General features: G+C 34.8%; 3 protein-coding genes across 4 annotated transcripts; 2 read left to right on the forward strand and 1 right to left on the reverse strand.

Moving 5' to 3' along the window:
- Nucleotides 1-4,833: 4,833 nt before the first annotated feature.
- LOC114305714 (Cyclophilin-like peptidyl-prolyl cis-trans isomerase family protein) lies at nt 4,834-10,822 on the reverse strand. The gene is made up of 2 exons (XM_028250850.2): nt 10,038-10,822; nt 4,834-5,158 (listed from the first exon to the last, which is right to left on the reverse strand). The coding sequence occupies exons 1-2, from the start codon at nt 10,708-10,710 to the stop codon at nt 4,950-4,952; spliced, it is 882 nt and encodes a 293-aa protein (XP_028106651.1). The 5' UTR covers nt 10,711-10,822; the 3' UTR covers nt 4,834-4,949.
- Nucleotides 10,823-20,389: 9,567 nt separating this feature from the next.
- LOC114304146 (uncharacterized) lies at nt 20,390-23,911 on the forward strand. 2 transcript variants are annotated; one of them, XM_082870242.1, is made up of 3 exons: nt 20,390-20,988; nt 22,635-22,961; nt 23,052-23,911. In XM_082870242.1, the coding sequence occupies exons 2-3, from the start codon at nt 22,635-22,637 to the stop codon at nt 23,664-23,666; spliced, it is 942 nt and encodes a 313-aa protein (XP_082726368.1). In that variant the 5' UTR covers nt 20,390-20,988; the 3' UTR covers nt 23,667-23,911. The 2 variants fall into 2 exon arrangements, with proteins under 2 accessions (XP_082726368.1, XP_082726367.1); XM_082870241.1 differs by lacking the exon at nt 20,390-20,988 and having other exon boundaries at nt 22,005-22,961.
- Nucleotides 23,912-24,026: 115 nt separating this feature from the next.
- On the forward strand, nt 24,027-25,595 carry LOC114304147 (protein ALP1-like). Its single transcript, XM_082872250.1, has 3 exons — nt 24,027-24,089; nt 24,655-24,886; nt 24,982-25,595. The coding sequence occupies exons 1-3, from the start codon at nt 24,027-24,029 to the stop codon at nt 25,449-25,451; spliced, it is 765 nt and encodes a 254-aa protein (XP_082728376.1). The 3' UTR covers nt 25,452-25,595.
- The last annotated feature ends 469 nt before the right edge of the window (nt 25,596-26,064 follow it).

The raw sequence follows: 26,064 nt of genomic DNA on the forward strand, positions 1-26,064 counted from the left end.
CCAGTCCGTCCAAACAAACGCACCCTAAAAAAGTCAACTTTAGCTTATAAAAAAAATAAAAAAACTAATAAATTATTTGTCATCAGCTTAAAAAAATTAAATATTACATCAATTTCACTCTTAAAAGAATAATTTTTTTAACTTCTCAAACGCATTAAATAAAAAATTAAGAAAACTAAAAAATCAAAACAAAACAAATAAAAAACCCACTTTGGTGTTGTTTGGTACAACTTAAAAGATGATAATCTAAAATCACCCAATTTTTTTAAATTAATTTTTTTAACTAATTTAAGTTATTTTTATCTAATAAATTATAAATAAAAATTATATCAAACAATCTAACTTAACTTTTTAAAAATTAAAATTAAAATTAAACAACTCAAATAAACACCAAACAACCCCATTATAGGTCGTGAAAAATGCTTTGGAGTTCTAATTTTTGAATTCTGGAGCTAACTCTAATGAGTTGATAGTAAGCCCCCACCCATTATAAAGTGATGTTTTGGTTTCTCTCTTTTTTTTTTTTTTTTTTTTTTGCCTTATCATGTTATTAATACTTCATTAAAGTACTAAAATTAATATTCTGAATCATTATTGTATAGGCTATTTCAACAACAGTAATGCTACAGACCCCCAGTTGGGGTGACCCCCAGTGACCCCCCAGTGTCACGTGTCGGCCTGGGGTGACTGGAAACTCAAAAAAAAAAAAAAAAAATTGTTTTTTTGAACCAATGGGAAGGGACCCCAGTACCCCCACTGGGGTCCAAAGCTTTATTCATTTCAACAATCCAACAGAATCGTTGGACCACCAAAAGTTGAAAAAAATGTTGCGTAGTGTCAAAACTCTTTAACTTCTTACACTGACACTACTCTTTCAGTATTCAATTCATCCCACCCTGAGCCCATTTTACAAGGACCTGTTTGGCCAAAATTGCAAGTGGTCATTATTATTACCAATGAAAATGTCAGTGGGCCCTTTTTGTACTTTCCACATAGTAGTAAAATTACAATGCAAGAGTCCTCTTATTGCTATGGCAATTCTGATTTTGGTCCCTTGTGTGTGTTTGTAGCTCTTGCTTCTAGGTATATCCCCAACCCATTATAGGACTTGTTTGGCTCTAACATAAGTGGTCCCCTTTTGGATTCTCTTCAAAACCTCTCATCAACTTTAAAATCAGTTTTTTACATTATATATATAGTTTTTCTCATAGTAAATTTGTGATGAGACTCTGTGTGATGACTTCTTTTTTGTGTTCATATTCATTGGTAAACTTGAGAAGCTGAGAGCTCACCCTTCAAGGCCTTTTCTTTAAAGGACATGTTTGGCAACAGTGAAAGTGGTCCCTTTTCTGTTTTTACTATGAGATCTCTATCCCTTCATCAACATCAGTCCTTTAAAGGTCAGTGGACCCCCCACAATTTCTTCACAATCAGAACAAAATGCAACGAAATGGGCTTTTTTCTCACACTTCTCTCTTCTTCTTTTTCTTCTTTTTTTATTATTAAATTTTATATTGATATATTAGATTAGTTTTCTCTTATATTTGAAAAAAATATAATAAGTTCCGTAATTCTAATATAATTATATTGATTTTTATTTTAAAAAAATTAAAAAGACTAAAAACTAATGTAAATTAAATGAAGACACAAAAAAAGATATCATAATATGTATTTTGTATGTAAAATATATGATAATATTATCTTTTATCGATAAGACTAATAAATTATTAGTGAATCATATTTTTTTTCATGGATATGACTCACAAATTACTAGTGAAAATAGAGTTAAGTGTTTTGTTAAGGGATCCCAATATTATAATGTCAAATTTATGGAATTTACTATTTTTTTTTTCTAATTTTTAAAAAAGTTTAATATAATTTATTTATTTATTTTTAGCATAAGAATCCAAAGCAAAAAGACAGGTTTGGAAGACTTTTCTTATATGGACCTTTAGTTTTTTGTTCTCACTTTGGTCTTACTGTTTTCTTTTTTTTTTGGGTACATCAGAAAATACTTACTGTTTTCAATTTTTCTTATTTGCTCAAACAACCAACATCAGTTTAAAATTTGACAAAAAAATGTGAGGTTGGTCACATGGCGCAAAATGAGATAAATTATATTTTATTTTTTAAAGTTAATATATTTTCTTACTTTCGTCTTTGAAAAAAAATTCTTCACTTAGGTCCTAACATTTGTTAAAAAAAAAAAAGTTTCTGCAATGGTCAACTTACATCCAAAATTAGATAAAAATGTCGCATTAACAATAATGTGAACACATTATTATACAAATATGTAACTGTCAATGGGTAAGTTTCTATCCAATTTTGAATGAATATTAGCTATTGGAGCAAATCAAAAATAAACAAATAAATAAATAACCATCAAGAACCTAAATAAATGGAGAAAAAAAAAAAAACACTTTAACGATCAAAATGAAAAAATATTACAATTTAAAAAGGACAAAGTATAATTTACTCATATTTGTGTACTAAGTGTTATGATGTCACGTGGTGTAATGCTACTATTAATGCGACATTTTTCATTCAATTTTGAACTAATGTTAGTTGTCAGAGCAAACTAAAACGAAATTTAAAAACATTAATTATCAAAATTTAAGGCCCATGGTAAAAAAAATATATATTAAACTTAAAAGAGACCAAGTGTCATTTACCCAAAAGAATAGGTTGCCATCTATTGAAGCAAAAGACTACTGCAGTTTTTCGGAATATTGTTGTCCTTTTGGCTTCAAGTAAAAAAAAAAAAAAAAAAAAAAATTGGATCTATACATGAGAAATGAGAAAAAAAAAATAATAAATATTTGTCAAAATATTTTTATCTTGTTTGATTATCCATAAAATATGAATAAGTAATTTTATTTCTCTTTGGTTTATTTTCCCATGACAAATCCTAGATCAAAACAAAGCACAAATTAATTAAAGCAAGTGGATGCCTTCTCTTAAAAAAAAAAAAAAAAAAAAGAAGACTGTCTACCTATTTACCTATTTAAAGTAATAGTGCTTACCATAGTTAATTAAAGAGAATTAAAAATTGTGTTTAGATTTTAAATTTATAAAGAGAAATAAAAGAAATGCCCATATTAATTTTTTTTTTTTAAGTACATGTTACGAATTTTTTGGCATTATTATGATAATTTGTGATTCAAAAATAAAATTACGCATTTTTTGGATAATATTACATATTTTTTTATCGAAAAATTTTTGAACTACAAAATGCATAACACTAACACAAAAATATGTAACATCATTTCTGAACTCCCAATTATCGTAACGCTACCAACAAATTACATAACATTTATCACAAAAATACGTAACATATATCAAAAAACTGCATAACAAGATGCATAATCCCAGATTTATAAAGTAGGAAAAAATATATATAATAAATTTGTGAAAACAAATCAGCTTCTGGTTCATTACATTTCCCTTTTCTTTTTTATCTCCACAAATTGTTTTCAAATTTTAATATTGAAACACAACCTTAAATGTACTAAAAACACACTAACTATAGCCAAATGGGGTCTGTGGAGGACATGGCACATGGAAAGAGATACTATACAAAGGCATTGGAATTGTTTGCATTCCCTCTACAAACATGTAATGTCACACCAAACTATCTACTTCTTGATTATGCTAAGAACTTTTTTTTGCAAGGAATATTGTACTTTGGGAATATTATAAGATCATGATATAACATCCATCATGGTAATGTCGAACTTGAAGACTAAGCATAGCTATGTAAAACAATGTAGTATGAGATATTTTCCACATTAGCTTTGGAGTTCTAGGAAATATTGAGAAAAGTACATGAACGACAATATTTGAAAATTTGGAACATCAAAATTGGATGTTTCATGGTGAGATTAGTAAGGGGCTATGGATCCATAATGCTTCTGAAGTATATCAAACTAATGTATTGATAACTTAATCAGATGATATTCAAAATTTGATGGTATTATTGAAATGGATATTATGCATATATATTGAAAAATAAGTAATGCATGAGCCTTTACCAACATGGGCTAAAGATGTGCAACAAAGGGCATAGTGGCATACATAGGCTTTTTGATAGGTCAAGGAATTTTCTAAACCCAAAAAATAAAATTAAAAACCATGGAATTCTAACTTTTATACTAGGGTAGCTTCTAAATACACATCTTAAATTTCTCACTATATCCACCAATGCATTGTAGCACTTGTACCTTAATAAGAAAGTCTTGACCAACAAGCTCTAGGCCCAAATAGTTTGAGACATAGTTGTGCTAAGACTCTTGGGCCTCCATTTTATATTATGGGCTTTCACCATTCCTAACTCACAAAGCTTTGCATTTGACACCATTCCACATCCATATAAAACCATACCTAAACACAATTCAAATTCATGGTTGAAAAGAAAATTTCAAAATATAAAATTGAAGTTAAAAAGAATTTTAAAAAAGTATGTACAGTTTGGTCCCATTGGATGGAGATTTGGGAGTGATAAATTGGGTGCAGACCTAACGTTAGGCATAAATTGCACAAGGTTATCTCTACCTTCACGTTCAAATCCACAATCAATAGAGAGAAGAGACTAAACTAGGTGTGCTTTTCACATTTAGGGCTTATCGGAGCCAGAAGTACAATGATGAACATGAGAAATAATTTAAACTCACATGGTTCCTACTCTTCTCAAATAAATTTTGAAGCCTGGAAGAAATTTCTCATGAATGTTACTTAAAGCTCCATTAAACTATTAAATGATTTTTTTTGATTTTTTTTTTTTTTTTTTTTTCATATTCAACTTCTAAACTAAAAGAATTCATGAACATAGAGATATTGAGTGATGAGTCCTCCTTTTCTTTCTTACTTCAAACTTATGGCAAAAATTTTGTTTCCTATGAAAACAATAACATGTGATATAAAATACAGAACAAATGAATCACAGTACTAAATTAAGGTAGACTAGGAGAAAGAGTAGGTTTTGCCACCTTGAGCTCTCCACAGTCACTAATATAAACAGTCTTGAGAGGCTTGTTCCAGATTGCACGGGCAGTTTTGGCTCTTTCATCTCCAAGAAACTGTGCCAAATCATTGTATTGGCGGATCCTTTCCCCGGGTCTGTACGTGGGGATTGAAGCTATTGTTGTCACAACATCCAACCCTGATTTCCAATCCAACAAGGAGAGGAAATGGATTAATTTCATGTAAAATAGTACGAAGAAAAAACGAATGGTTACATTTCAGTTCCTAGATCAATTGCAATTGCAGTGAAAACAAAATAATATAAAATATTCAAGTTCCTCAATAATAAATTGTTGATCACCATCTCATCTAAAAGCTTGGTGATCAATTTAACATGGCATTAGAGCAAACAATAGACCATGGGTTCAAAATTCACTACCTACCCAATAGTTATAATCCTTGTACATGTTTGATCCAGTCACGGAGAGTCTAACCACACATGAGAGGAAATCAATATAAAGTTGTCCCCTCTTTAATAGTTTAAACTTTTAGATGAGTTCGTGGACAATGATTTAACACTAAACTCTTGGTGAAAACACAAGAAGACTATTACAAGTAGTACGGCCAGAAAAGATCAGCAAATTTTGGAAACCATAAGGCAAGTGGGATTGACAAAGAGCACATATTCATGAGCACGGACAATTTGATGGAAATGTGAGCTTGATACTACCTATAAGATTATGGAAGATGGGAGAATGATGATGAAGCATGAAGAATTATGTGTTGCAAAGTCATCAAAATCAGAATGAAATAGCTGATGCATTCTTTTCCTTTCAATCAGTATCATGAAACTTACATTCAAAGTCCAACAACACAATACAGCAATCATACAACAAACTGAACAACCCAACAATTAAATAAGAAAGACCCCCTAAAAAATACAATGGGATAAAGACCACACATAGATGGGGAGATTGGAACCTCAAATCTCCTAGTGAAATGCAGAGACATTGGTTCTGGCAGATGCATTGACATAAGGCTAGCTTCTCTATAAACACACCTTGTATTCATAGCAAAATGGAACAAATCCAAGTAATGAAATCCCACAGTTCGTAGCCTCATACGAAAGCATAATAAAGTGACAGAGAAAGCTTTGTAATGCTTAAGAAGTGAGTGAATAATATCCAGTTTGGCGTATTCTGTTTTGTGATTGATTCTTGTATAATTTTGATCCCACATCTCCCCTCATAAATTGGTATCATAGCAATAAAATTCTCACAATTGACATGCACAATTAAAATATAGGATGTGTTTTTAACCTTTAGCTGCAAATACCCACCATTGATAGTGAACCATAAGAGGATTTAGGTTAGCAAGATTGGGTATGTGCCACATCCTAAACAACTAACAAAAGGTTAAACTTTCATCATCTAACTCTATGCCATGTTTCTGAAATAGGACCTGGCTTACTTTGCTTAATATTATCAAATAAATTGTTAGAAACCGTGCATAAAATCAGAAGAGATATCCATGAAAGGTAGAAACTCCAGAGGGCAAGTTGAACCACATTTCCAAGTTCAACTTAAGCACAAATGTCAAAGTTGCAAACACTATGCTGTGATTAGTAAAACATGGAGTACTTGCCACACACCATGGTCAGGCAACAGAGTGGGAGAACAATCAGCGGTGCCTTTAATGATTAGAGAAGTGTATGGTTATGGTTCAGTAACAATGATCACTGCCACATATATGCTGCCTCTAACATATATTGGTCAGTTAAACATAAAGGATGAATGTAATTCAATTGAACAATCGTATTTTCATCATCATCATCACATCAGTAGAGAGATGGACTATCAGTTTAGATTATGGTACTTAATTATAATTACAAAGAGTTTCACAGGGGTAAACTCATGAACCATGAAAAATCATACCGCACATGCAATGAATCACAAGATCATTCAAACATAATGGTACAATGAGTGAATCAAAAAACTCATGGTCTGAATTAGTGAATCTGTACTTGCCCATAATAAGCGAGTTGCCACGAGAAGCACCCGCCAGTAATATAGTAAGGAGGGAACTAATTAAGATGGTTTACACATGTAGAAAGAAGAATTAACTACTACAATTGAGATAGAAGCAACTAGATGAGCCAACAAGCAATTCACCCAAGGCTGTTGAGAGTGAGGAGAAGGTTGAGGCACATGAGCATGCCATTGTGAGTGTGTGTCTACATTCAGACCATGTTGAAGGAAAAGGCTTTTTCTCTGGCACCCAAAAATCCACTGTGGCCAGTGCTGATGCAAGCCATTTGCAACCGAATGATGCTACTAATGCTAACCAGTAACCAGGTATACATTCCCATCTCGCATTCGGTACACTTGTTAGTGTTAGTAATTTTACCCTTTGCAACCGGATGCAATTGAGGCCAGGGGTGCAGGATACTATGCCAAGTGACCCTCTCGGGCCTTCTACTTTAGTGGAAGATGGACCATCAACAATTAGTGCAGCAAAGCCAGATATGGGGTTTACTGGCTGACCAAAGTCCAATTTAAGTGAGCCACTGGTAACTCTTTTGCCTGCCCTGTACTAATTTATTTTTACAACCTGATTTGGATCCCAAGTCTCCAAAACCACTCCAATGATCTTGTAACTTGCTAAACAAGGGGATGATGTAAATTTTTTTTTTTTTTTTTTTTTTTTTGATAAATAAGGGGATGATGTAAATTTCCTTTACAATATCTCTCAGAAAGGATTTGGACAATAGGTGCTTTAGTTGGCTACACTATCATTTGTTATGTTAAACAATCTGCCAGAAGTGTGGAACAATGTGAAAGTGGAAATGTTAACTCTTGATAATGAGTTTTTTATCTTTAAAGATGAGAAGACAGTTAACAAATTCTTGACAATGGCCCTCATCACTTTGAGGGGAAAACATTTGATTATTAAAGGGCGCAGGAGTTTTCAAGTGTTCCAATTTGGGTTAATTTCTACAAAGTGCCTCTAAAGAGAGTTATGGACTGTAGAGGATTTGAGTTTTGTTGCAAGCAATATTGGCAAACCATTATTTATGGATTACGCTGCACAATCTGGGAATAAACCCTCCTTTGCCTTCATATGTAATGAAATCAAAGTATCGTATGATATCCCAAAATCCTTTAACCTTGTTTTTGGTTATGACGGGCCTTATGCTGTGTTTGGTTGGAAGATTTGGAGAGCGATTTGGAAAGGAAAATGGAAAAGGTAGGTGGAATGTGAATAAAATATGTCTATATTTCACCTAGTTTCACACACCTTTTCCCTTTCCCTTTCCAAATCCCTCCCCAAATCCCCTAACCAAACACAGCATTAATGAGATTTAGGAGGAAACTATTTGGAGGCCCAAGAGATATGCAAGCTGCAAAACTTTGGGGCATTCTCAATTTGCTTGTCCCTCCTCCAATAATATCACAAATACAAAAAAACATGTGGAGAAAAAAAGGTGTAGTGAAGGCCATCCCTTCAAATGATTGGGTTGAGGTCCCAGCCAAGAGAAATGTAGGAAAGAATGAGGGGACAAAAATTGCCATAGGGCAAGTTTCCAACTTCCCTAAAAGTGTTGAGCAAAGATAAATTAAAGGGAAAATTGACTACTTATAGATGGATCATGACAATCCCCTTCAATTCAAGCAACCGTGTTGAAGAAGTCAAGCCAAGAGCTCTAAAGTTTGCATTATTTATCCCTAGTTGGAGAAATTTGTAGTGTTATTTTTTTGTCCTAAGCTTTGTGCTATTAGTCTTATTCTTTAAGCCTATATTTTATCTCTAGTTGCTTTTGTTCTTCTTTGTTTGCCTATTGTGCATGGAGGTTGCATGCCTCATGTGGTTGTTGCCCTTTGGGTTTGTATTGAGCTAAATAACATAAAATCTTATGCTCTGATCAAGGCATGGAAATTAGAACTTGACACTAGAAAACACATATAGAATTTACAATTAAAACTCCAAATTAGAATAGCTAGGAACATTATATACCTATGGGGACATCCCCACCCGAACTCCGGATGAGTATGTCGTGCTTAGTAGAAGTGGTTGAGCAGAGTAGGCTGAGCCACCCAAAGTGTGCCAAGGCAATCAGTGCAGAGTGGCCAATCTCACTACAGAGAGTTGACTTATGTGGACTATAAATACTCTTAAAATCAAGCTGACAAATGAACCTAGGATTGTGCCACACAATGCGTTGATGGCTAAAATCAAATGAAAGTTTCCCTTGACTCCCATAAGCAACAACTCCTATACAAATGGATATAGAGCACAAGGTAAGGAGGCTCTATCTCTTTCATTCTTTCTCATCTCTCTCCCTTTGAATACTAGACTCCTGACTTAACCATTGGAGAGCTTTAGGCTGACATCATACTGGTACCACTCCGATAAATATTTGTCTTGTGCAGGTAATCGATCGCTATATGAGTCGCCGTATGGAAAAGGGCATAATCATCTATCATTATAAAATTTGAATATTTCCTAGTTTAGACTGACACGACAGCATACTGAACACAAAATTAAAGGTTTGAAACATATTACAAGCCACAAACTGTTCAGAGCAAACACTAACTGAGAAGTCCCAACTATAAATCTACTGAGCATTAGTATTACATAACAAAGAACCCATAGCCAGAATGACAGTACCTACCAATTAATAGTTGATCAAGAACCATAAAATAATCAATGGTTAGATAATTGTCCAGAGCCCTAATATCTCACTAGGAGGTCAAGAGTTCAATTGTCCAACTTGCTTAATAGGAGATCAAAATTCAACTCTCCTAATTACATCTGAGTGAGTCTTATTCTCCTTGAATTTGTATACGAAAATAACAAATCAAAGCAAACGACTAAGTAAATTAACATAAACCAACAAATTGGTCCCTAATCCCTATGTATGTATATTATGTATATTAGCAGCAGGTGCACACAGGATACATTTGCAATTTTATATCATAAAAATGAATTAGTAAGATGAATTGAAATTGAAAACTACTAGCAATTAACAAGAAGAACATTAGAAAGGGGGGGGGGGGGGGGTAGAAGTTAACCCTAACCTTCAAGCACTGTTCCAAAAACAATGTTCTTGTTATCAAGCTGAGGACAAGGACCAGGCCCAGTAGTAATCAAAAACTCGACATTCCGATAATTCGGATCGAGCTTAATCTCATCATCATCATCATTCTCGGATAAACACAGAGAAACAACACCAGCTCTCGAATGACCTAGCAAAAAAGCCCTAGGATCAACGGACTCAGTGTTTCGAACCAAGTCAGTCGGCGGCTTGACCTCCCCCTTATCACGGCGACCTTGGCGGCCGGCGACGAAGAACTGGCCGGGGAATAATTTATGGACCAAAGTGCCCCTGTAGGAGGAAGCAGAGGAACCGGTGCACATGGACTTGAAATTGGAGACAGTGAGGGGGACGAGATTGCCGTAGAGGCCGAGGACGAGTCGGCCTAGCGGTTCGGAGTCGGCGCATTGGGAGAGTTCGTCGCCTAGGGTTCGGTTTTGGAAGTAGGTGGGGCAGACGCTGAAGTCCATGAAGATGCGGTCGGTGATGGTGGTGTCTGGCGGTGGTGGTGGGGCGGCGGAGAGGGGGGAGGAGAGGGAGAGAGTGGTGGTGGTGGTGGTGGAGAGGAGGAGGAGGGAGCGGCGGTTGATGAAGTGGAGGTTAGGGAGGAGGGGGGAGGAGGGGAGGGTGGTGGAGCAGCGGCAGGAGGAGAACATGGCGACGGTGCATGGTGGAGAGAGGAGAGCGCAGGAGAGAGAGAGTAAAGAGGAGGCGTGTTGAGTCAAGAGCCTCTCCTTGCAAGCTTGTGTTGCGTCCGTCTCTGCAGGCTTTCGGGTTTATTTTTAGGCTCAATTTTGATAATCTGAACCGTTTATATTTTATGATTTATTCAGTATATCATACCTGTAAAAAATCAAGTTGATCGGATATCAGAAAGTATGTGTTTGAAAAATTGAACTAAACACTATTTTTTAAAGAATTTAATAAACAGTTTTCTGAACATATGTTTTCTGATATCCGATCAACTTTATTTTTTACAGGTATGATATACTGAATAAATTATAAAATATGAACGGTTCGAATTATTAAAATTGGGCCTAAAAGTAGACCCGAAGACCTGTAAGGACGGGCGCAAACACGAAAGGTGCAAGGAGAGGATCCTCACTCGTGTTTTTTTGGTACCACTCAGTGAACGAGGTGGGGTCAACGTGTGATCTGATCTGATGCGATCAACTTATGGATAAGCGCCTAGGGACGTGGTGCGTACTTGTGTGAGACGAATTATAGGGTATGTAACCCAAGGGGTTGTGGCATTGTGGTAAAGCCTTGGGGTTTAAGCACCAAGGTCACAAGTTCAATTCCCCTCTTGGGTCAATCTCCTGGGCGAAGCACTGTTGGTTAGGAGGTTGGACCTCAAGGATGCCTAATCAGTTACTTGGTGTGGGTTTAATGCTCCCCCGCTGTGCGAGTCCTGACTTAATCGGAGCTTGCCTTGGGAGGTCGGGACAAGCTTCCAGGTTATAGTCTCTTACTCGGAACGGACAACAGGACACCCTGGTGATCTCCTCATGGGGCGCTGCCTTGGACCTGCTAATCAGTTACTTGGTGTGGGTTTAATGCTCCCCCGCTGTGCGAGTCCTGACTTAATCGGAGCTTGCCTTGGGAGGTCGGGACAAGCTTCCAGGTTATAGTCTCTTACTCGGAACGGACAACAGGACACCCCTGCTAATCAGTTACTTGGTGTGGGTTTAATGCTCCCCCGCTGTGCGAGTCCTGACTTAATCGGAGCTTGCCTTGGGAGGTCGGGACAAGCTTCCAGGTTATAGTCTCTTACTCGGAACGGACAACAGGACACCCTGGTGATCTCCTCATGGGGCGCTGCCTTGGACCTGCGGGAGGGTGGGAGGATTTCCCTGTAACAAAAAAAAAAAAAAATATATATATATATATATAGGGTATGTTTGGTTTGTGTTTGAGAGATGTGTTTTAGAGATAAAAAGTACGAAAACATGTTTGGTTTGGTTTTTTTTAAAAGATGTTTTGGAAAATTATTTTGAGATAGAGTTTTGGAAAAAGTGATTGATTTGATGTGTGTGAGAGAGAGATTTGTTTGGAAAACTTGTTTGGTTTACAAGTTTTGGGAAATTTTTTTGGGAAAATTTGTTTGGTTTGGTTATTTTTGAAAACTTATTTGTAGAGAAAATTTCCCAAATTTTTTTTAGAAAATCAAACCAAACGAGCCATAGCGTCTCGAACGCATTATCAAATTTCTCATTAAGGTCAAGTTTGGCATAATTGAAAAAAGACAAAAAGTTAAAAAATCACTATCCTATTTAAGTCACATCATCTTATTTAAGTCACATCACCTCTCTAACACATCACTTCAAACCCAATCCAAACCCAACCCATATTTCATAAAAAGTCAAAAAGTGCACTTATTTAGTCTTCCCAAACTAGGCCTAAATTTAAGTTTGGTAAAATATATTGAAAATGAGAGTTTTAATCTTTTCATTAGTTAATATTAATAGAGAGAGTTACTGTTTGCAAGCCTTTATCAGTTCAAAAGTAAAAAGATAAAGAGTTTTTTTTTATTAAATTAAAGAAATTTATCCTTCTATCAAATTTTTAGGTGATTATTGGATCGAACGTTCTTTCGAACATTCTCTCAAACAATCTTTTCCTTGTAAAATTGCTCATAAAAGTGTTGGTCAAATCAGTCGACCGGCTAAACATCCACTCGGTCATCGTCCTGATTGACTAGTTCTTTGATAAAAATGTAAATTTTCTATTGAAACACTCAATATTCGATTAAATTTTTATTCAAACTTGATGAGAGAAAATATATATATATATATATATATGTTGGAGATGCTCTTAGATATTAGGTTTACATTTTTTGAAATTCATTTTTTTGGAAGTGTTTGGATGGTGGCTAATTTAGTTAATTTTTTAAATTTTTTTATGAAAAGAAATGTAAATTAGTAGATAAAGTAATGTGATTGGTTGTTTTGGTTTTTTGGAGATGACATTTGGGTTTTGTGCATTTATTTGGGGATTGATTTTGGCAATTTGAGTCATTTACTTTTTAATACTCAATGAGTTAAATATTTATATAAAAAAATTAAAATGATCAAATATTGATAATTATATATTTAAATTATATTTGTTTTAAAAAAATGAATCACAAATATAATTTTACGAATAATCATTTATTTTGTTGTATTAAAAATATGATTTAAACATATAACCGTCAATATCTTATTATTTAATTTTTTACATAAATATTATACTCACCAAGTTTAGAGAATTATTGAACAAGTCTTTGCCTGTATGAACTTAATTATTCGTGCATGTTATATAATCAGAAAAATGTCCAAAACCTGTATTTATTATTTTGAGAATCGTAAGAATCCATATTTATTTTTATTCCAGTTTTAACAAAACCAGGTATACACGTTCCCTTCGAGCATATGTGAACTTGCCAAACTCAACAAAACTCAAAATGGGATTTTGTAGAGTAATTTACGTGTTTATTTAGGTGAACCTCATTAGAAAAAGAAAAAAAAATTATATATATTCTCTTATAAAAATGTGTATATGATTTAAAATGCGTTTTAAAACTGTTACTGCTAAACACGTTTTATCATAGATTGGGAAATAGTTTAAATTTTTACCTAGTTATTGAATTTCTGAATTAAAAAAAGAAAGTCCTTTACGTCGAAGAGCCGTTAAAGAGTGACCTTTAAAATTTTGTGCTTGTAATCCTAAAATTTGAGGACATGGATTCGCTATTGTATTTAGATTTAAAGGATTACATGCAACACTTGCTGGGAAACTTAGCAGAAGTTATAGAGATGGAGACAGAAATAACATTGTGCTCTCAGTCATTTATCATTTCCTTAATTGATGACATTAGGACATTAGAAGACCAGAAATAGAGAAATAAATAAATAAATAAATAACTTAAACATAGCCCTTTTGCTTAATAATAACTCAGCTGAACAATTCTTCTTTCAATCTTTGTCATCTTCATTTCTAGAACTCTGTTTCAATGCACTCTATTACTAACTGAAGATCCCTTGATAAAAGAATGAGAAGAAGAGATATTCGAACATTCTACAGATAAGGAGCTCTCACTCCATGATCTTTTCTTGGTGAAGTAAATATTCTTGCAATGAGAACAACAGGCATTGGAGTAGTCATCTCTTGACTTGTGCAGCATACAGCTGCAGTTTCGATGGTATGGCCTCCTCTCAATCTCCGTGTTGTAAGTTAATATCCTTCCATCAAAGATGCACTGGAGCACCATCTTAGCCGCTCCAGCGGCCATCTCTCTCTCTCTCTCTCTCTCTCTCTCTCTCTCTTGTGTATTTGTGTGTACGTGTGGATTTGAATTTGGTTGAAACTTAAGCATTTTCATGGTGTTTATATAGAATAGTGAATAATGTTATTTAGTAGTAACCTTGGGATAATGTTCAAAGGTGTGTAATCCATGGTAGAATTCAAGGAAGTTAATTTGAATGGGAGGTTTTCTGCCCAAGTAGTTGGCTACCTAATAATGCATACCCTAACTATTGGTAGAGTAGGTGGCTTGGCTTGGTCTGTTTTGACAAACCTTTGTCTTTTGCAAATTCCATGTACAATTAGGACTCGTTCATTGTTTTGTCCGAAATAAAGCGTTTTTGACTAACGTTTTTATATTCTCTTTGCGTCTATTTCTTTAATTCTTTCTGTTTGTCTAAGGCCCTGTTTGACAAGTGGATTTTAGGTTATTTTTTGGTTAAAATCTATAAAAAGATAAAATAGATTAAAATAGTTAATAAGATAAAATGTCACATCAAAGTCATAATTATTTCATTTTTTTTCTCACAAACATTACATTCAACTATAAAAAAAAATCCAATCATCTTTCCAAATAAAACCTAAATTTATAGAATGAATTACTCTCTCTCTCTCTCTCAAAATAATAGTTCATTTGGGAGAATCTAACTTTTTTTTATAATACAATTATTATATTTTAAAAATATTAATTTTTTAAAATTACCTTTTAATAGTACTTTTTTTTTTGAAATATCAATTGTCATAATTGTATATTTTGTGTTGTTAATAAATTTAAAAGAAAGCCAAAATAAGAAATTCATATTATTTTAGTTTTTGATTTTTGAAAAGAGACTAATATTTTGGAACAATAAAAAATAGAATAAAAGACTAATATTTTGAAACGGAGAATATATAAGATCTGTTGTTATCCCACCTAGACATTGACAATTCCCATGTAACAAAAAGTAAGCATATGTTTGAGTAGGGATGAAATTAAGATTTCATTATTAGAGTGGTCCAAAGAAAATTAATTTTTTTTTATCAATACACAAATATGCAAGTATGTATAATATGATATATAAATTATATATATGTATAGAAGAAAAAAATTAAATACTACAGAAACAATTTCTAATAGGATGAATAAATTTTTTTTAATGCAAAATAGAAAGAGAATGCAAAATAGGAGAAGAATGAAATATATATTTTTTTTTATAATAGGGGTCATTTTATGTATAAAATAATATATATATATATATATTTTTTTTTTTCAAGTTCTGTGCCAAACAATATTTTTCACAGAAACAGGAGTGCCATGGCCCCCCATAGTCTTTCCCTAGTTTCGTCCTAGTTTTGAGCCTCTAAGGCAGATGATGACAATTAAGGCTCCGTTTGGTTTAGTTTTTGAAATGAGTTTTGAGTTTTGAATTATATTTCGAAAAATAAGTTGTTGAAAAGAGTTTTGAAAGTTAAAAATTTGTTTGATTATAAGTTTGAAAATAGTTTTTGGGATAATTTGTAATTTTTTTAGTTGAAAAGATAGATGTGAAAGAAAATTTGATTGATTGATGTATAGAATGTAAGAATAGGAAAGGAGAGAAAAAAAATGATTTATTAATTTATTAATACTAATAAAAAAAGGCAAAGGAAAGAGAAGAGAGAAAATTGAGTTTTGAGACTTATTTTAAAAATTTGTTAGACTATCTCAAATTTAGCACTTTTTATTTCATCAAATTTGAATTTGATTAAAAAAAAGTTCATTTTTGTTGCTCCAATAGTTTTACCAAACCAATATCAAATTCAAGATATGTTACAGTTTTCATCAAATTAAAGATGACTGTAGTTTTTATCAATTTATTGTTCAGAACTGTTGGAGTTACAGGTAATACAACATCACCGGACGACTGGTCGGACGTCTCCTCGAATGACGACTTGGGTGAAAATTGCCCACAACATATTACAGGTTTTTGTGAAAGTTATACTAGCCGGTCGATTGACCGGATATCTTCCTAGTCGACCGGTGACTTGATGACTCTCCGTTGGACCACTAGATATCAGATGGAGTTTTTACTTAATTTTTTACTCAAATTTAATGGAAAAAAAAGTTATACGTTGGAGATGCCCTTAACCAAACAAACCTTTTTATTTTTTGATCCAAATCATGTTTTAAAAAAACCAAACCAAACATTACCTAAATTTGTTTTTTTTGGAAAAAATGAAGGAATTATTTGTTCAAGCACAATGTAAATATGACCAGATAATGGAGTAGATGTCTCAACAAGTAAACATTCAACTTGGGGATGGTCACAAAAAAATCATAGCAAGAAAAATTTCACAATTGACCTCGGAAAGAATGGAAACTAATCAATGGGAAGGATTTGAAGAAAATAACTTGTATAATTTTCTGTCGTACATGTGTTGTCAGGAAGTGAGTGCCTGTGCCTGACTGGTGTGGCAATATTTCTTTTGTACTCTGTTTATGTGCTAAAAAATATAAGACCATCTCCAACGCTTCAGCAAACCTGATATCAAATTCAAAATTTGATGAAAAAGTCACTTTTTTGAGCTCCAACGGTTTCACCAAATCGATATCAAATCCAGAATTCAGCAAATCTTGTACCAAAATGAGAACAGGCGAAGCATTTTACCAAATCACTGTTCCTAACCGTTGGGAGAGACCAACCGGTCAACCGGCCGGTTGCCCGGCCGGTTGACCAACCGGTTGACCGCCTAAAGGTTCAAACGGTTCGAAGAAAAAGGTTCAAACAGTAAAAAAAAAAAAAAAAAAAATTTTTGCCTAACCGGTCGACCAGCCGATTGACCAGCCGGTCGACCACTAAAAGGTTCAAAAAGTTCAAAAAAAAAAAATCAAAAAAAAAAAAAAAAAAAAAATTTCGCTTAACCGGTCGACCAACCGGTCGACCGGCCGGTCGACCAACCGGTTGCCCTGGTACAAATTTGATGAAAGTACACCGTTGGAGCGAGTGGTATCAAATTGGTAAAATGAGTCATTTTTTACTCAAATTTGGTGAAAAATCTGAGTAACCGTTGGAGATGCTCTAAATGATATAATATTGAGTTTTTATTTTTTTGGAATAGTAGTCAAGGAAGTTTTGTTTGCATTAGGGGTGGACAACGGATATACTGATCCATCAAAACGGACCGAACCGAACCGATACGCCGCATTTTAGATGGATGCGTGATGACGAGCGGACGGTTGCGGATTGATTTTCTCCAATCCGCCAATTTGGCGGACGGATGGCTGATTTGAGGTTCCTTTGGCCGCAACCGAACCACCAAACCGCGAGTACCCTTAGTAATTTATAAGATTTTGTGTTTTCAATTTGTTTAAATATTTTGTTTGTGTTTTCAATTGAAAAAGAGTTCAAATATTCTGTTGAAAAAAAGTTTTCAACTTGAATATATTTTTTGAATTGAAAAAAATAAAAGTATTATTTATCTATATTTTTTGATTTTTAAATCTAACTCTAAAAGTAATAAATAGAAAATATGAAATATGCTGGTTGGTTTTAGTTTTCAAAACATATATAAATGTAACAATACAGAGACATACAATCTCGACTATTGCTCTGTTCATGGTTTTTGTGGTTTGAATTGTTTTTATATTTGAAGAACCACAAATTGTAATACTTTATGTGGATGAGGCATGCTGTGATTGTAATATGTGGATGAGGCATGCAGTGATTGTGATATTCTAAAGTTTCAAACTTTCTTTCTTTAGATGAGGCATGCAGTAAGTGTAATACTTTTTTAAGTCATTGACTGTAATACTTTTTTTTTTTTTTGAGGAAGTGCACAAGTCAAACTATATTGAAAATTTATAAAATTTCAAACCGCTAAACCGATTCGCATCCAACCGCCAATCCACTCAATCCGCATCCGCCGGATTGGCGGACGGATGCGGATTAATTTTCTCCAATCCGCCAATCTGGCAGACGGATGGCGGATTGGAGATTTCGTGACCGCAACCGACTTGCGCCCACCCCTAGTTTGCATGAAATATTCATTTTCATATTCAAGGTAGATTGTCTTTGTTTGACGGGACTGAACCATCCAGTCCGGAGAGCTCACCCCACCACCGGCCTCACTTTAATGATTCAAATCATTTATATTTAAATTTTTTTTTTGTGTATGTAAATTATTTATATAAAAAATTAAATTAATCTGATAATTATAATTATATGATTTCATTATATTTTTATTATAAAAAAATAGATAATAAATTTAAAAAATAATTCATCTATTTTTTTAACAATAAATGTAAAAAAATTACGTGAGTACGATTGTTGAATTAATTAATTTTTTTTTATGAAGCAAAAAGTCTACGCACAAAAGCCTAAAAGATGGATGAATCGGATCATTTTGATAAGTGTGCTGCCTAAGGTTGGAAATTGGTCTTTGAGGTTAAGTTGTTTAGTAGTATTTTTAATTGCTTAATTTGGCCCACATTTTCCACTGTTTTGTTTGAAGTGATGCAAATGTGGACATGAAACTTCTTTTCACGCATTTTGGACTTTTCAAAACCTGTTCATGTTTTAAAAGTTTTTTGGTTTTTTATATCAGATTGATGAACTACGACAAAATTGCAGTTCTTGACTGTTATTCTGGTGAGAACAAAAAAGCATACTTTGGATATGGCTCCTGTGGTGAAGAGGTTTGAAAATACTCTAGAAGTCATTTAAACTTTTTTATTCTCTGATTGCTACTTAAAAAAGAATGAACATTTCGATTGGAGGTGTCGAAATTAGCACTCCGATGAACAAATCAATATTCTCTCTTGTTTACTTCTATTTCAAGTTATCTTCTATATTCACACATACCTTTTTTTGGTTGATCCTTTTCTTTTTATATTGCTCCCCTGGGGCCCGCCCTTTCATTATCATATCTGGGACTCCCAAGTACGTTAGAAGTCTATTCGGCAAATTTGGCCCATGGGCTGAATTTTACTCGGCCTTGTTCTTATTCAAAAGCTTTGATTACACTGAGCTAGCCTTACTATCGTTCTCGGCACTCTAATTGATCCTCTTGAGCACATATTTATTCGGCTCCCACAATTGTCTCCCAAACACGCGAATAAAACATTTACTTGACGTGTTTGGTTTCTCGGCCAACCAAAGTAAGAGCTCTCGAAAAGCAGATATGACGGTTGCACTCCTTTTCGTACTGATTTGTCAAAACCGTTAGAGTAGACGCGCAACTTAAATCATTACAGCTCTCGCCCCTTCGTATTTGACATTCATTTAATGCGTTTTGAAATCTGTACCTCCGTATACTTTTGAATCGAAAAGCCATTGACATTTTTCACACCCGTATACTCTCGAATTGGAAAGTCACTGTTAACCTTCGAGCATCCTTCGTATCAACTTCCTTTCGGACCTCTGCAACCTTGCCTCTTATTATTCATCTCTTTCCTTGTCCTGTAAGTCCTCTCTCTCTTCTCATTCTATACCTCATTCCAATTTTCCTCAATATTTTTGCTTTCGTTTTTTGTATACGCTATTTTCGTTTCGTCTCGAATGGTGAGGCATTTGAAAGCCCTTCTTTCTGAGGATCGAGTTGCAGCTTTCCGTCGTCATTTTTTCATCCCAGACAACGTTCATTTATCCCTCGTCCCAGACAACGTAGTGGACATGGAGAGGGCTAACACTAGCACTATTAATTTTTCTCTTTTGGCCATCGCAGAGGGTGGAGTTCGATTCCCTTTCCATCATCTTCTTAGGACAGTCTTGCGTCATTTTTGTCTGAAATAAAGCGTTTTTGACTAATGTTATTATATTCTTTTTGCATTTGTCTTTAATTCTTTTTATTTGTCTACGGCCCTGTTTGACAAGTGGGTTTTAGGTTGTTTTTTTATTCAAATCCTCAAAAAGATAAAATAAATTAAAATAGTCAATAAGATAAAATGTCACATCAAAACCATTATTTTTTACTTTTTTCTCTCACAAATATCACATCCAATTATAAAAAAAAAATCCAATCATCTTCTCAAACAAAGCCTAACTTTATAGAATGAATTATTCCCTCTCTCCCAAAATAATAATTCATTTGGGAGAATCTAAGGCTCTGTTTGGTTGTGAATTGAAATCAATTTTCAACACGTGGGCTCGCGTATGACGTTTGGATACGATGTTCAAAAATTGATTCCGCGTGTTAATTCAAATTACATTTTCAAAATCTGTTTGGTAGCAAATATCTCCTTTTCAACATTTCTGCCTTGTTCATCATCTCCCAACTTTCACGTGAACCTCATCTACACCTGTCCTTCAGATTTATCACGGGCGACTTCTCAGTGTTCAGATTCATCACGGATGAGTTTCAGAGAGTTTCAGAGGTCAGACTCATTTTATAAATAATGAATCTATCCAACCCGCTTCATACTCGTATCATATTTCAGAAATCAACTGAGTTACGATTTGTGCGTTGCGGACGATTCTTATTACGGGCAACCAATCAACGACGACTGCGAGGTGAAATTATTCACAAAATTATTCACATATTTTGTTATAGGGAAATTATTTGAAAAATTCATTCTAATTTTTTTTTCAGGTCAAATTTATCAAATTTATTGTCGAATTCGACGAGCAAACAGTGGCTCGTTCAATCATTATACACATTCCATCACCGACGATAATTATTCAACTCCCACTAATCTGGTAAATAAATCCTTCATCCTTCATCCTTCATCTGTTATCTGAAAATGATTTCAAACGAGTCGATCAACTGTTTCAACTTTTTGTTCTTCAAAAATAGTGTAAATCATTCATCTGTTATGTATAAATGATTTTGGAGAAGTTGAAATCAGTTCGTAAATGGTTTATCAGAATTTGGTATGTCGTATTTTCCATTTCAGATCGGTTGTTATTTGAAATTATGAACGGTTTGAACCTTTCTTCTATCAAATGTATAGTGGCAGTGAACATACACACCCGGCCGGTCGTCCCCCGGGTCATCCGACCGGTCGACCGGCCGGTCGACCACGCGGTCTTCCCACCTCTCTGCCGCTTTGTCTTCCACCTTCCATTCCTGAATGGTTTGAACCACCGGTCCTCCCTGAACTGTTTGAACCCACCGGCTTTTTTACTATTTTTTTTCCTTAATTTCAATTAACAACCAATACTAATTTGTTTTGAATTCAAATCAATATAACACAATATTAAACACATTATTAAACATTGAATGTTAACTAATTTTTTTTGTAAAACATTGTTAACATTGTGTTTTTTTTAATTAAGCTTTTTTTTTTTTACATTGTTAACAACCAATATTAAATTTTTTTTTATCTGATTGTTAATTAAAAAAAATTACTGATTTCTTTCCTACTATTTAAACACAATGTTAACTGAATTTTGAGGCTTTGAGAGCAAAGACACCCCAATGTTAACTGAATTTTGAGGCTTTGAAAGCAAAGACACCCCTAGCGCTGGCACACACGGTTAAAACCAGGGATAGCTACTGTTACATTACCATTTAGACATATATATGTCTATATTTATTTATTTATATGGTAAATAAGCTTTATACAAAATATAGTAAAGTTTTTAATTTTTGTAGCATTTCATTTTTTATTAATAATTTATCATTCATATGAATATGAATTAAAAACGAAAAAATAATAATGTTATCTTTTTTACATTAAAATATTTTTTATTTTGATGTTATGAAAAGATAAGTCAATATACTTATGTTAAAATTAATTATATTTTTTCATAATTTTTCAACATATTAGAATATTTATGTATGTATTTTAATTTTTTATTATTTTGAGTCATATTTTAATTTATAGAAATAAATAAATAAAATGTTCATACCATACTTTTGTTTTGATCGAGTTCATACCATACTTTACCCTCCTTTTCTTTCTAGTGGTTGAAATTACATTTTATAGAATTAAAAAAAAACGGTTTAGCGAAATTTTTTTTATGCAAAATTTTTTTTGATAAAACAAAAAAATGTTTTTTCCATGACTACTTGCAAGGGGTCGTTTGGGACACAGGAAAAAAAGTTGGTTTTGGGTTTATAAAAGTCGACTTTTTTTTATTTATTATTTGTGGTTATATTTCTGCTATCTGAATTTTTTTTTTTTTTTTGTGATTATATTTCAGCTATTTAAATTCAATTAATCTGCTACGTACTTTTTTCCTTGAAATAAAATAATCTGTACTTTTTCCTTTATCTGTGTTCTCCTTCAAATCATTTTGCACTGTTATTGTTGTATATCCATCGCAGTGTTCTTTAAAATACTTTGTTCTGCTTGTATATTCATCCCAAACTAGTTTAAATATAATTTGTATATTTATAGATGGATGGAAATAATTCCGATGACAATGAGAACACCAAAATGTGGACGCCCAGAATTGAAACGAAATTAATAAATATGTTGAGAGATGAGGTTAGAAACAATCAAACAACGGGCCGTACTACTTCATGGACAATTAGGCATTGGAATCATTATGCAAATCAGTTGCACAACATATATGGATTTCGGTATACAGGTGTTAAGGTGCGCCAAAAATATCAGCGCTTGAAAGCTGATTACCAGACATTCAAGCGACTCCAGGCACAAACTGGTCTGGGATGGGATCCTATTATAGGCACTGTTGTTGCACCCGATGAATTTTGGGATAAGGTTTTCCATTAATCTGTACTATTTTCTAATTTTATTTTAAACGTTTCATGATATACACAATGCTTAATTCTTGTTTTGTACTTGTTGTAGGCTAGCAGAAATGTGAAGAAGTTTAGGACAAAAGGGTTTGAATATTTTCAGGAAATGACAGAAATTGTTGAAAATTGTTGTGCTACAGGGGCCCTGTCTCGTGCATCCACACAAGGACCCCTTGACTCAGAAGAAGAAGACGACATGTTAAATAAATTTTGGAACGTTGATGCTGGTGGGAGTAACGTTGGTGGGAGTAACGCTGGTGGGAGTAATGCTGCTGAGACCATTCCTGTTGACTTATTCGGGGATGAGTATATAGATCCAGCAAAGGGCAAAAGTCACAAGAGAGGCCCTGCAACCAGCCAGACTGACAGTGGCTGTTCCAAAAAGTCACGGTCAAGTGGGTTTGATGATGTGTGTGCTGCTTTCACATCCTATGTACAAGCCAAAACAGGACATTCACGTGCACGAGAACATGAGACTGAGGCTGTAAGTGCAGGTGGTGATGATTATTCCCTTGATGCATGTCAAGATGCATTGCTTGAGCTTGGGGACATACCACCGTTGCAGTACGTTAGGGCACTGACACTGTTCAAGGACAAGGAATGGCGAAGGTTTTTCATGCGCACTCCTACCCATTTGCGCCTAGCCATGATCCTCGCTTTGCAGTGAACTGAGATTATCCCTGTTTTGCTTGTGTTAGCAAATCTTCTTGGCTGAACTGTTTGATCATTTCATTATCCCTGATTTGGTTTTAATTCTTATTTTTTTCATTCCATCATATCCTCTTTCCTTTTCTATGTTCGTATGTTTTTTTTTTTTTTTTTTTTTAACTTTTAAGTGTTTTCTGTTATATTAAAACTATGGAAGTTATTATAATATGACCATGTGTTAAATAAATTTTGTTATCCTCTGAATTTTACTGTTGCACGAATAACGCTAACTGTTACTGCATGAATAACATATTTTATAAGTATGCTTTTACTGTGATGTAGACAAAGGCATATGTCATCCGACAGAGAAAACAATACAATGGAGCTCTCATCAGAGGAGGATGAGGTTGTTGATGATTTTATGGATTTCTTGATGATTGCTGTAATGCATGACCATATCAACGCGTCAAGTAGTCGCCGGCCGCAGCGAACGTGTCCATTCAGAGGTGATGATTACATCTTCGGCCTATTAAATGGCCATCCATAAACAATGATGAACGTTATGCGAATGGATGCACAAACATTCATTTTATTGAAAGACACTTTACTCCATAATGGCTTTATGGATACTGAACATATGCATATAAGTGTGGAGGAATCGCTTGGAATTTTTTTATACACTTTTGCACAAAATGATCGCCATCGAATAATGGCAGATAGATTTCAACACTCAACGGAAACAATTTGTCGGCACATAAAAATTGTTATGCGGGCATTGTGCAAGCTTTCATCATCGGTTATCAAACCACGTAACCTAGAGGACATCCCAGGAAAAATTTTAAATGACAGGCGGTTTTTTCTCTGGTTCAAGGTACGAACAGTGTGACTGTCCTGTAAATTTGTTCATATCCATAAGGGTTAATAAATATTATTATTTTTTAATTATGAAAGTAAAATCAATCAGTTTGTTTCTCTTTTAATATCAAAGGCTGATATCTGTCAATTAGGATTGTGTCGGTGCTATCGATGGCACATTGGTGGATGCATGGGTCCCTGCTTCAAGACAACATACATTCCGCTGTCGAAAAGCAACGGTATCGCAAAATGTACTCGCAGCTTGCAACTTCGATATGTTGTTCACATTTATTAATTCTGGATGGGAAGGTAGCGCTCACGACAACGCTATTCTGGTTGACTCTATTACACGAGCTGATCTACAATTCCCACACCCACCCAATGGTGACTGTCCCTGAACAACATATTGTATATTTTTTTCCTTGGCTGTTTTTATATATATTAATTGACAGAACTGTGTATTCATTATTTACATGTAGGCAAGTACTATTTAGTTGATGCTGGTTTCACGAACATGCCTGGATTTCTTGCTCCATTTCGGTCTCAACGATATCACTTGCAAGAGTTTCGTGGCCATCGTTATGCAGGACCTAAGGAATTGTTTAACCATCGACATTCGTCATTACGCAACGTCATAGAAAGAACATTTGGTGTTTTGAAGAAGCGCTTCCCAATATTGCGGTCCATGCCAAATTACAAGTCTACACGACAAGGGCCTCTCGTGATTGCATGTTGTGTCGTGCACAATTGGATCCGTTTGCATGCAGTTATGGATCCATTATTTATGGAAGCTGATAATGAAATGGCCGCAGAAGCAGAAGCAGACGGGCTTCCTGGAGACCAACCTGACTACGTTGACATGTCACAACATGGGTTAACGTCCCAATCGAACGTTAGGGATGCAATTGCTACTGCTATGTGGCAAAATCATGTTCACCATGGGCACTGAAGATAATGGTTTTCTTAGTACATGTGTAGTTAAATATGCTGTTCATGCAATGTGTAATATGCAAATTTATGTATAGTCTACCAAAGACAATTAAATATGTTATTAATATGCAATGTGTTTCTTAATAACTTTTAGAAATAAATATGTTGTCATTAAATTAAATGTGGTGGTGGGTGGTGGGTAGTGGGTGGTGGTGGTGGTGGCAGATACGTGGTGGGTGGTGATGGGTGGTGGTGGCAGGTGGGTGGTGGGTGGCGGTGGGTGGTGGGTGGCAGGTGGGTGGTGGGTGGTGGGTGGTGGTGGTAGGTGGGTGATGAGTGGTGGTGGTAGGTAGGTGGTGGGTGGTGGTGGTAGGTGGGTGGTGGGTGGTGGTAGCAGATGGGTGGTGGGTGGCGGTGGGTGGTGGGTGGTGGTGGCAGGTGGGTGGTGGTGGGTGGTGGGTGGTAGGTGGTGGTGGCAGATGGGTGGTGGGTGGCGGTGGCAGGTGGGTGGTGGTGGTGGTAGGTGGGTGGCAGGGGGGTGGTGGGTGGTGGTGGCAGGTGGGTGGTGGGTGGTGGGTGGTGGTGGTAGGTGGGTGATGGGTGGTGGTGGTAGGTAGGTGGTGGGTGGTGGG

The sequence above is a fragment of the Camellia sinensis genome, chromosome 5 (assembly GCF_055761805.1).
Source record: "Camellia sinensis isolate YWXY chromosome 5, ASM5576180v1, whole genome shotgun sequence".
NCBI classification, from domain to species: Eukaryota; Viridiplantae; Streptophyta; class Magnoliopsida; order Ericales; family Theaceae; genus Camellia; species Camellia sinensis.

Coding starts and splice junctions, on each gene's coding strand:
- LOC114304146 (XM_082870242.1), top strand. CDS start 22,635: ATGGATGGAAATAATTCCGATGACAATGAGAACACCAAAATGTGGACG. Junction 22,962..23,051: donor CCGATGAATTTTGGGATAAG/GTTTTCCATTAA, acceptor TACTTGTTGTAG/GCTAGCAGAAATGTGAAGAA.
- LOC114304147 (XM_082872250.1), top strand. CDS start 24,027: ATGGAGCTCTCATCAGAGGAGGATGAGGTTGTTGATGATTTTATGGAT. Junction 24,090..24,654: donor TGGATTTCTTGATGATTGCT/GTAATGCATGAC, acceptor TCTGTCAATTAG/GATTGTGTCGGTGCTATCGA. Junction 24,887..24,981: donor ATTCCCACACCCACCCAATG/GTGACTGTCCCT, acceptor ATTTACATGTAG/GCAAGTACTATTTAGTTGAT.
- LOC114305714 (XM_028250850.2), bottom strand. CDS start 10,710: ATGTTCTCCTCCTGCCGCTGCTCCACCACCCTCCCCTCCTCCCCCCTC. Junction 5,159..10,037: donor TTTTGGAACAGTGCTTGAAG/GTTAGGGTTAAC, acceptor ATTGGAAATCAG/GGTTGGATGTTGTGACAACA.